This window comes from Orycteropus afer, unplaced genomic scaffold, assembly GCF_000298275.1.
Source record: "Orycteropus afer afer isolate SDZICR_OR568_19922 unplaced genomic scaffold, OryAfe1.0 scaffold00217, whole genome shotgun sequence".
NCBI classification, from domain to species: domain Eukaryota; kingdom Metazoa; phylum Chordata; class Mammalia; order Tubulidentata; family Orycteropodidae; genus Orycteropus; species Orycteropus afer.
Window position 1 is genome coordinate 4,221,201 of NW_006921804.1, and position 12,607 is coordinate 4,233,807.

A 12,607-nucleotide genomic window follows, 5' to 3' on the forward strand; every position below is an offset into this window, starting at 1 on the left:
GGGTTTGAACCTCCAGCCTTCTGGTTAGCAGTCAAGTGCCTTAGGCACTAATCCAAATGAGAATGCTATCACTTTAAAATCCAAAATGTTTGCAACTTTTAAAGATTCAAAATGGCTGCACCCTTGGTCCCTTTAAATATCCAAAATGGCTGCTGCTTATAAACAATCAAAATGGCTATCCCCTCCGGACAGCGGAAAGTCAACAACTCAGGTTGTCTCCCTCCTTGCTGTTACCCTTTCTAGTCATAGGCCCCAACACAGTTGTCCCTGCAGCCCTTGATGACCAGGGCTGATCTTTAGGTCAATTCTCAGGTCCCAACACCACTTGGAGATATTCAGGCTGTTGGTCCCATCAGAGTAGCTGACAGTCTGCAGCTCTGACCATCTCTGTACTCACTGTTTTCCTTCAGGTTTTTCCACTAGTTGGTGCCTAATCCACTTCTGTATAGTTCCTTTCAAAGCTCAGAGCTCCAGGATTATCTTCTGTATCTCTGTCAATTGGTTTTTCTTTTCTTTGTTGAAGAGGGTCTGTGTTGCTTGTCGGGTCAGGTATTTGGTAGAATCTTTCTCAGTTTTATCTGATGTTTTCTCATGATTAGACTTGAGTTATGTATTTTGGGGAATGAAACTACAGAAATGAACCCTTATTATTTAATTATATCGGAGGGTATATGATACCAGCATTTATTTATCACTGGTGATGTTGAGCTTGTTTAAGGTGGTATCTGTTAGGTTTCTCCACTGTAAAGTTAACATTTTCCCCTTTCCATGTGCTACTCATTAGAAGCAAGTCACTAAGTGCATTCGTCCTGGAGGGAGGAATGAAAACCACCACAGTAATTAATAAATATTTTAGGGAAGATACTTTGAGGCTATCAGATATCCCATTTCTCTTTAAAGTTTAGCATTAATATTAGCATTTATCAATGAATCTTGCCTGCTGCAATTATTACCATGGTGTTCTAATAGTGATTTTTTATTTCCATCATTGCATCTATGTTTATTATCTGGTATGTAAGAGATTTGTTTCTTCTCCCCCAGATATTTATTTATTCAAACATTATTTACATCAGTATGGATATAAAGTTAATTCTTAGGGTTATAATCCAATACTATCATAATACATTTTTTTCCAGCTTCGGCCCTTGGAAGCTCTTTTGGGGTGGCTCCTGTGTCCTGTGGACTTCCCCCATCTCTATTTATTTATTTAAATAATTCTTTACTTTCTGGAAAGAGCCCTGGTGGTGCAGTGGTTAAGTGGTTGGCTGCTAACTGAAGGGTCAATGGTTGAAACCTACCAGCTGTTCCACAGGAGAAAGATGTGGCAGTCTGTTTGTGTAAGGATTGTTGTTAGGTCAGTTAGTGCAAGGGACTAGGGGAACATGTGAGTCTCAGCCTATATGATCATGAAATCAGAACTAGGAGGTACCCAGTTACCATTGTCAACCACTCAGAAAGGAATTAGTGCAGGAGATCCTGGATAGAGTGGGAGAACAATGTGAAACAAAACCAAGCTTACTGGTCTGATAGAGCCTGGTGAAACCCCCAAGACTATGACCCCTATTACCCTTCAGGTCTGGAATTGAACTCACTCCCATGACTTCCAGCTAATCAATAGACAGGCATATAATGTGAAGTTTATACCAGGTAGATACACTCCTTAGAGAACAGAAAGGCAGTAATTGCACAGGGTGATAGCTCAGGGGCGTAGGAATGCATAGGAAAGAAAGATACAAGGAGGAGGTAATTATAGGGAGGAAGTGGGAAAAGAGCTATTACATTGTGGGGATTGCAGTCAATCTCATGAAACAATATGTGTATGAACTACTGTGTGGAAAATGAATTTTGCTTTGTAAACTAGTACTCAAATCACAACAAAAATTTAAAAGAAAAAAAAAAGATTGTTGTTAGGCGCTGTTGAGTCATTTCCAACTCTTAGCAAACCTATGTACAACAGAAGAAACACTGCCTGGTCTTGCACCATCCGCACAATCATTGCTATGCTTGAGCCCATTGTTGCAGCCATTGTGTCAGTCTGTCCTGTTGAGGGTCTTCCTCTTTTTCACTGACTCTACTTTATCAAGCATGATACCTTTCTCCAGGGACTGGTCCCTCCAAATAATATGACCAATGCATGAGAGATGGAGTCTAGCCATCCTCACTTCTAAGGAGCACTCTGGCTAAACTTGTTCTAGGGCAGATTTGTTAATTCTCCTGGCAGTCCATGGTATATTCAGTATTCTTCACCATACCATTATGCAAATACATCAGTTCTTTTTCAGTCTTCCTTGTTTATTATCCAGCTTTCACATGCATATGAGGTGATCGAAAATACCATGTGAAAATTAGAAAATACCATGTAAAGATTAGGGCCTTGGAAACCCTATGGGGCAGTTCTACTCTGTCCTATATGGTCACTATGAGTCAGAATTCAACTGGAAGGCAGTGGGTTTGGTTTGGTTTACTCTCTGGCACTGTAAGATACACCAGGATCATCATGTATTTTCCCTGCTCCAGCCCTAGACTCAGTCATACTTTCAGGGAGTCCTGTTTCCTTTTATTCGAGAATGGTATTTAAAAACCAAGATCTGAGTTCTAGTATGGTCATTGCTACTGCTTTTAGGCCCTCTCATCAGGCAGTTAAGAAATACATGTATGTATCCTTATACATGTATACACACGTATCTGTGTTTATTTCTTTATATATCTACATATATATTAAAATAAACATGAATTCATACTGATACCTTCATCTCCAATCCTGTGCCATAAGTTTTATTCTAAACTTCTTCTCTTATTTATTTGTAACTTCCTTCTCTGAAAGTGAATAACTTCTCATTATCTACAATATATTTACTCATTTATTCAACCACAGTGTATGTATAATTTCAGGATGATTTATTTAATGTTAATGTTTTTTGTGAAAGAAAGTATTACTTTTCCTGAAATAAGCACATTTGATGTGCCTTACCTTTTGGTGAAGGAGCTGTGGTAGTGTAGTGGTTAAGGCATTTGGCTGTTAACCAAGAAGTTGGTGATTCAAACTCAACAGCTGTTCCATGAAAGAAAGATGAAGCAGTCCACTTCCATAAAGATGTACAGCCTTGGAAACCCAACAAGGGGGGCTATGAGTTAGAATCAACTTGATGGCAGTTTGTTTGTTTTTTTGAGCCTGTGGTTAGGGGCATTTACCTGTATTATCTGATTAACATTTTCCTTTGATTTTAAAAATCCCATGAAACCAGACCCTTGGATAGGGACAGAGTTTACCCATAATGTCCCATTAGTAATTTTGGGTATTATAGCACAGTGATTTTGCTTTTTGTTACATGTGGATGAAGCTAAAACTAAAAATGTATAGTTAGTACAGTAGAAAGGGGCAGTTACATAGACAGTTCTCTAATTTGTGGTAAATGTGGTAGGAGGAAATGTTTTAAAAGATAGCAGTACAAAACAATTTTTATTTTCTCTAACACTATTTTGGGAGCTCTGGTAGCATAGTGCCTAAGGCACTTGTCTGCTAACCAGAAGGCTGGCGGTTCAAACCCACCAGCCACTCCTCGGACGGAAGATGGGGCAATCTACTTCCGTAGTGATACTACCTCGGAAACCCAGGGAGGGGTCGCTATGAGTCAGGTCCGACTTGATGGCACATAACAACAACAACAGTATTTTAATTTAAGTTTCCAAACTGCATTATGAGTGTATTAACTGGTATTCTGGTCTAATACAGTGATTCCCATGCTTTTTAATTTTGTGGTTCAGAAAAAAAAGTTGAAAATGAAAGAGAGAGGTTGATTGCCACTTTTTTACCTTCCTAAATAAATTGAAAAAGAGGGCTGGAAGCCACTACTCATCTGCCAATTTATCATACTGTGGTGTGTCTGGTGTGTTGCTGTGAGGTTGGAGGCTATGCCACTGGTATTTCACATATCAGCAGAGTTACCCATGGTGGACAGGTTTCAGCAGAGCTTCCAGAAAAAGAAAAGGGCTATCCACTTCTCAAAGAATTGGCCAGTGAAACCTTATGAACAGCAGTGAAACACTGTCTATTATTGGAAAATTTTATGAAGAGCCATGAAACATTGTCAGATGCAATGCTGGAAGATGAATCCATCAGGTCAGAAGGCACTCAAAATGCAACTGGGGAAAAGCTGCCTCCTCAAAGTAGAGTGGACCTTAATGATGTGGCTGGAGTAAAACTTCCTGCACCTCCATTTGTAAACGGGGCACAACTCAAAATGGGAAGAAACAGCTGCAAACATCATTAATAATCAGAATGTAAAATGTACAAAGAATGAATGTAGGAGAATGGGAAGTTGTCAAAAATGAAGTGGAATGCATAAAGATCCATATTCTAGGCATTAGAGAGCTGACATGGACTGATATTGGCCATTTTGAATAAGACAATCATTTAATTTTTTACACTGAGAATGACAATTTGAAGAGGAATAGTGTGACATTCATTGTCACAAAAAATGTTTCAAGATTTATACTGAAGTACAGTGCTGTCAGGGATAGGATAATATCCGTACACCTACAAGGAGGACCAGTTAATACTATTATTCAAATTTATGTAACAGCTACTAAAGCCAAAGAAGAGGAAATTGAAGATTTTTATCAACTTCTGCAATCTGAAATTGACCAAACATGCAATCAAGATATGTTGATTATTACTAATGATTAAAATGTGAGAGTTGGAAACAAAGATGTATCACCAGTAGATGGAAAATATAGCCTTGGTGATAGAAATGATGTAAGAGATCACATGATAGAATTTCTCAAGACCAAAGACATTCATTGCAGATAACTTTTTTCAAAGCAACATAAACTGTAGCTATACATGTGGACCTTGCCAGATGGAATAGACAGGAATCAGGTTGACTACATCTGTGGAAACAGGCAATGGAGAAGCTCAATATCTTCAGCCCATATAAGCCCAGGAGCTGACTGTGGAACAGACCATCAACTGCTCATATGCAAGTTCAAGCTAAAGCTGAAGAAAATTAGAACAAGTCCACAAGAGCCAAAATACGACTTTGATTATATCCCACCTGAATTTAGAGATCATCTGCAGAATAGATTTGATGCATTGAACACCAATGACTGAAAAACAGACGACTTGCAGGATGACATCAAGAACATCATATGTGAAGAAAGCAAAAGGTCATTAAAAACACGGGAAAGGAAGAAAAGACCAAAATGGATGTGAGAAGAGAATGAAACTTGCTCTTGAACGAAGAATAGCTAAAGCAAATGGAAGAAATGCAAGATAAAAGAGCTGAACAGAAGATTTCAGAGAAGCTTGAGAAGACATATAACAAAATGTACAAAGATGAGAGTTAGAAAACCAGAAGGGGTGACCGAGGATGCAGCCAGTTTGAATGTTTACAACTGGCAATAATTTTGGATTTTAAAGTGATAGTATTTTCATTCGGATTCCAGGGACCTAAGAACAGGCTCTGTTTGCCAGGGTCAGCAAGGACATACAAGAGGTGGACAAAGGAAAGGAGACAGGTGGTAAGTGTATAAGTGCTGTCAGCTAGTGAATAGAGGAGCACAGCACAGTACCCTGCCTGTATAGATAACATACAAACAAAACAAAGAAAACGAAAATTGTGGGCAAATCACTCCAACATATAAGCACAAAAATGTCACAATGCCTCGGAGACAACAGAGCATCATAGTTCACACAAAGAAGCAAGATAAAACAGAAGAAACAAGGGACCAGGTTACAGAACCAAAACACATCCCTGGGGAAGATGCAGCATTGGAACTTCCTGATAAGGAACTCAAAAGAATTATATTTAGGTATCTTCAAAGGATTGAGAGACAGACCAAGGAAAACACAGACAAAACCCTAGAAGAATTTTGGAAGAAAATGCAAGAACAAAATGACAAATGAAAAATTGGAAATCTACAGATAGAAATCCAGAAGATTAATACTAAATTGTCAGAAATCGATAACCCATTGAAAGGGCGAAGGAGTAGAATTGATGCAATGGAAGTCAGAATTAATGAGGTTGAAGACAAATACCTGAATACCTCTTTGGAAAGGGATCAATCAGAAAAAAAGATCAAAACAAAATGAAGAAAGCCTAAGGTTCATGTGGGATACCATCAAAAGGAATAACCTATGTGTCATTGGAATTCCAGAACAGGAAGAGAAAAATGAAACCACTGAGAAAATTGTCCAAGATTTGTTGGAGGAGAACTTCCCTGATATGATGAAAAATGAGAAATTATTCATTAAGGAAGTCCAATGAACTCCAAACAGGACAGACCCCAAAAGAAAAACACCAAGACATATCATCATCAAACTCACCAAAACAAAAGACAAAGAAAGAATCATGATAGCAGCACGGGAAAAACGAAAAGTTACCTACAATGAGCAACCAATAAAACTAAGCTCAGATTTCTCGACAGAAACCACGCAGGTGAGAAGACAGTGGGATGGTATATATAAAACACTGAAAGAAAAAAAATTCCAACCAAAAATTATGTACCCAGTAAAATTGTTCCTCAAATATCATGGTGAAATTAGGACATTTCCAGATAAGCAGAAATTAAGGGAATTTGTTAAAACCAGACCAACCTTACAAGAGATGCTAAAGGGAGCCCTTTGGACAAAGAAGCAACAACAGCCAACAACAACTGACCATTAACACACATGATGATATAACTCAGAAACCAACCCAGCTCTGGAAGTATCCAAAGTATAGAAGCCTACAAGATTGTAAACAGGGAACCAGAAACACCAACCGACAAGTCGAGGACAACTACAAACCAAAAAGAGGGAAAAAAATCTGTGTCGTTACAGAACTTCTAGATGGTAGGGAAGTCAAAACAACTACTAGATAGAACGGACTATTCTAAACTTGGGAAGAAAACTATAAATCACAGGGTAACCTCAAAGAAAAATGATAAACCTTCACATCAAAATAAAAAAGAGGACCAGCATAAATATTCAGCAAATACTAAAACAATAGCAATGAAGGAAGTGATAACATGATTCATAAACAAAATGAGCTCAGCATAGAAAATTATATGGAACAAAGAAATCAGCACAATGAAAAAGCATGACAAAAGTGACAGCAACAAATTCATATTTGCTGATAATTACATATCTGGCAAGGGACTTACCTCTAATATTTATAGCAGAAGAATGGATGACCAAACTATGGTGCATACACAATGGAATGCTATGCAGCGCTAAAGAAGAATGTAGAGTCTGCGAAACACTGTATAATATGGATGAACTTGGAGGACATTATGCTGAGTTAAATAAGTCAATCACAGAAGGACAAATATAGTATTAGTTTGTTGTTGTGGAGGGTCAGGGAAAGGTTATATGGAGGAAAACTTTCTTTGTTGTTTGCCAGGGGTGGGAGGGGAGAGGAGTGAACACTGGGGAAAAAAAAAGCATTGACCCATGTCACTTTAGTTTTGTGTATTTCACTGTAGATAAATCGTATTTCAATAAAATGCATTAAAAAAATACTAGTAATTCCTAAAGGAGCTCTTATAATCATTGTCATTTTCTCTGTCTTTATAGAAATAAAATGAAAGAATAAAAAAATAAAAAATAAAAGAAAACCAAAAGGGAAGAACACACTCCACATTTCTCAAGCTGAAAATACTGAAGAAAAATTTAAACCTCAAGTGGCAATATTGAAAGATTCTATGGGCAAAATAATGAATGATGCAGGAAACATCAAAAGAAAATGGAAAGAATACACAGTCACTGTACCAAAAAGAATTGGTTGATGTTCATCCATTTCAGGAGGTGGAATATGATCAAGAATCAATGTATTGATTGTATTAATGCACTGAAGGAATTGGCAAAAAACAAGGCTCCAGGAATTGATGGAATACCCATTGAGGTGTGTCAATAAACGGATGCTGCACTGAAGGCACTTACTCCTCTATAACGAGATTTGGAAGACAGCTACATGGCCAATTGACTGGAAGAGATCCATATTTGTACCCATTCTAAAGAAAGATCCAACAGAATGTGCAAATTATCAAACAGTATCATTAATATCGCATGCAAGTTAAATATTTTGCTTAAGATAATTAAAAAATGGTTGCAGCAGTATATTGACAAGGATCTTTCAGAAATGCAAGCTGATTTTAGAAGAGGACATGGAATGAGGAATATAATTGCTGATGTCAGATGGATCTTGGCTCAAAGCAAAGAATACCAGAAAGATGTTTACTTGTGTTTTATTGACTGTGCAAAAGCATTCAATTGTATGGATCATAACAAATTATGGATAACATTGAGAAGAATGGGAATTCCAGAACATTTAATTGTGCCGATGAGGAACCTGTACATAGTCCAGGAGGCTCATTAACAAATTATGATATGCAGATGACACAGCTCTGCTTGCTGAAAGTGAAGAAGACTTAAAGTACTTACTGGATGATCAAAGACTACAGCCTTCAGTATGGATTACCTCAACATAAAAAACAAAAATCCTCACAACAGGACCAGTAGGCAACACCATGACAAATGGAGACAAGATTAACATTGTCAGAGATTTCGTTTTACTTGGATCCATAGTCAATGTCTGTGGAGACAGCAATTAGGAAATCAAATATATTGCATTGGGTAAATCTGATGGGAATAAAATACCTCTTAAAGTGTTAAAGAGCAAAGTTGTCACTTTGAAGACTAAAGTATGTCTAACCTAAGCCATGGTGTCAGTAGCTTCATATGCATGTGAGAGCTGGACAATGAGTAAGGAAGACTATAGAAGAATCAATGCATTTGAATTGTATTGTTAACAAAGAATATTGAATGTACCCTGGACTATTAGAACAAATAAATCTGTCTTGGAGGGAATAGTCAGAATGTCCTTAGAAGTAAAAGTGGCCAGACTTTGTCTCTCATACTTTGGTCATGTTTTCAGAAGTGACCAGTCTGTAGAGAAAGATATCATGCTAGGTAAAGTAAAGAGTCAGCAAAAAAGAGGAAGCCCCTCAATGAGATGGATTGACACAGTGGCTGCAACAATGGGCTCAAGCATGGCAAGGATTCTATGGATGGTTAGGACTGGGCAGTGTTTCATTCTGTTCATAGGGTTCCTATGAGTCAAAACCAACTCAACAGCACCTAACAACAGCTAACACTCTAATCTCATAATAGAAGAGCATTTTAACATAAGAAAGTAGGACATAATATGAGAATATAGTCCTTGAAAGTGAATTCATTTAATTTTATTACTCACTATTCTTATTTTTGGCAATTCTGGTGGCGTAGTGCTTAAGGCATTTGACTGCTAACCAGAAGCCTGGCAGTTCAAACCCACCAGGTACTCCTTGGAAGGAAGATTGGGCAATCTACTTCTGTAGAGATATCACCTCAGAAACCCAAGCAGGGGTTGCTATGAGTTGGGACCGACTCAACAGCAGTGAGTTTGGTTTGGTTTGGTTATTCTTCTTTATATCACTTTTCCATGACAAGGAAAAACATCATCATAGATTAATATTTGGGAATTATTGATCTAATATTTACAGAAGACCTTATGCTTTATACTATTTTCTTCTACAGGTAAAAGCAACTATTGCAGGCTTTTCTTTCTTTTTCATAATCTTTAGAATTCATTTCTGAGATTTGAGTTATTTAATAGATTCATGACTTGTTGAATTAAATGCTCAGTTTTTTGGGTTCATCCTAGTGACTGACCATGAACTGCGCTGTGATGTTAAGGTTGATGTGATACACAGCATTGAAATTGTATCTCGCACACGGGAACTCTATGTAGATGATTCACCACTGGAGCTGATGGTGAGGGCACTGGATGCTGAAGGTAATGAACTTCAGAAGATTCAAGAAAAGTACCTAAAATAAAACAGAACAGTACTTCCTTTGTGTTTAATGCTTAGAAACAGGAATTTGAAAATAAATGTTTCTTTTCTTAGATGGAACTCATGTAGATGAGAAATTAGTAATTCTGAGTATAGCTTCTACATGTATGTACAGGCTTTCACAAAATTTTTCCTGAAATAGCATTGATCATCTCAGAGCTTTTCATAAATATACAAATTCTGCTACTGATCTTCTGCTGATGGTACTTAGATCAACAGTTCAGAACATTTCTTTTTTAATTTATTGCTAGCTCAGTTTTGATCGGTCCCCTTGTAGTAGGCCTGGAGAATTAAATATACCTGTAAAAAAAAGTTTTATAATTTTGAGTTAATGTTTCTTGAGACTGATTATATTTCTTTTAGTATACCATATTAATGATGCAACATAATATTGAAAACATTTAAATTATTAACTAAAGTATTTTGTAAAGAGTAATTTTTTTGATGTGAAAAATGAATGTATTAGAAATATTCTGGAATCCAGTGTTTATAAAAATTTATATTAAAGGGACCAAGATTAATGATGCTTGTCAACCATAAGGTAGGCTGTAAGGTGGCCTTTGTGTAGAAAGGAACAAAGTGTAGCATAATATTTGTCAATCAAAAAGTAATCAGCTTGAGTCATTTTTACTTCTAGAGTATACAGTAAAAGCACTTACATTCTTTGTATCTTCTTGGAGTATATGTTTTATGTCCTTAATGATAATGCTTTTATTAGATAATAAAAGTTTAAGAGTAACTTTTAATTTAGGTTTCCCTGTCTTGTTAAAGATAGCTGAATATTTTTGAATATGTAATTCTGTCTTGTCTGTTTTTGGCTTGTTATACAGGAAATACTTTTAGCAGTTTGGCAGGGATGATGTTTGAGTGGAGCATTGCCCAGGATAATGAGCTACCAAGAGGAGAACTGTCTAGCAAAATTAGGTAACCTTCAAACCAAACATAAACCATCTGACTTTGAGGGTGACATCTGCCATTGTGTGGCACACTGAATAGCAATCATTTGTGTGGGCTTTGCTGCCTGGACTTTTTTTGGAATAAATTAACCAGGGGAAATGTCTGTGATAGAATGACATATGGTATGGATGTAGATATCTTTATGATAGCTTAACTTCATTCAGTATAGAGGAGTTCCTGAGCTCTGGACTACACAATTCTTTGAGCCAGGTATATCTGCTGGCATTTTTGTTGCTCATGCTATCTGCACATACTGTAACAGAGTGAGTGGAATAATAGTAGGACATTTTGTCTTTAGTATTAAGAAATGGCTCTTAATCCAGGTTTTAGTCTCACAACAGTTTTAACCAGAGGCACATTGCTTTTCTTATGGAAAAATAAATTTTAAAACTTTTTGCCCTCTGTGGCATAGCCAGCTAGCTACCCAGAGGGAGCGAGTAGCTGGACTTGTGGGCTTGGTACCATGCGTACAGGGGATATCAAGCTCAATTGGCATAACATACACACAAAAACATTGTTCTACATCCTACCTTAGTGAGTAGCGACTGGGATCTTAGAAACTTGCAAGCGGCCATTTAGATACAACGATGGGTCTCCTCATCCAGAGCAAAAAAGAATGAAGAAAACCAAAGATGCATGGGAACAATTAGTCCAAGGGACTGGTAGACCATGAGACCAGAGGAACTAGATGGTACCTTACTACCACTGTCAACCACTTGGAGGGGGATTGGTGCAAGAGATCCTGGATAGAGTGGAAGAACAATGTGGAACAAAACTCAAAATCATAAAAAAAGACCAAGTTTGCTGGTCTGATAGAGCCTGGTGAAACCCCTGAGACTACGGCCCCTCGCCATCCCTCAGGTCTGGAACTGAACTCACTCCTGTGGCTTCCAGGCAAACAATAGACAGGCATATGGGCTGAACATTTATCAGGTAGATACAATCGTTGGAGTGATCAATCATGGGAGAACAGAAGGGCAGTGTCTGCACAGGGAGACAGCTCAGGGGGTGGCAGTGCATGGGAGGGAAGGACACAGGGAAGAGGTAACTACAGGGAGGAAGTGGGAAGAGAGCTATTACATTGTGGTGAATTGCAGTCAGAGTCATGAGACAAAATGTATATGAATTGCTACATGGAAAATTAATTTGCTCTGTGACTTTCACCCAAATCACAATAAAAATTTAAAAAAATAAAAATAAAAACACTTTTTACCCTCTGTGGACATTGAATAGACTATGTTTAAAATCTCTTAGGGTATATACCCACAAGACTTGAAAACAAGGACTCAAACAGGTACTTATGTATCAGTGTTCATCACAACATTATTCCAAATAGCCAAAAGGTAGAAACAACTCAAATACCTATCAACAGTGAATGGATAAACAATATGTGGTAGATATGTCCAATGCAATATTACTTAGCCATAAAGAAAAATGAAGTCCTGATACATGCTACAACATGGTTGAGCCTTGAAAACATTATGCTGAGTAAAACAAGTCAGACACAAAAGGACAAATACTGTATGATCCCAATTATGTGAAATACCTAGAATAGGCAAATGCACAGAGACTAACATTTTTTAGTGTTTACCAATAGTGTGTGGAAGAGGAAGGGGGAGTTGATGATTTTTATTAAGAGTGAGGAAAAATTTCGAAATGCATAGGGGTAAAAGATGTACAACATGATGATGAACATAATTAATGTCACTTAATTATACATGTAAAAATGGTGAAATGGCAAATGTTCTGTTATATATATTTTATGTATATTTATTTA

At 37.3% G+C, this 12,607-nt stretch overlaps 1 protein-coding gene across 1 annotated transcript in view; it reads left to right on the forward strand.

Moving 5' to 3' along the window:
• The window catches only part of NUP210L (nucleoporin 210 like), a 289,674-nt gene that overhangs the window by 27,092 nt on the left and 249,975 nt on the right, over positions 1 to 12,607 (forward strand). The window contains exons 3-4 of the mRNA XM_007948554.2: positions 9,684 to 9,815; positions 10,704 to 10,797. Coding sequence (XP_007946745.1) covers positions 9,684 to 9,815; positions 10,704 to 10,797 — 226 coding nt within the window. The remainder of the gene's footprint in view (positions 1 to 9,683; positions 9,816 to 10,703; positions 10,798 to 12,607) is intronic.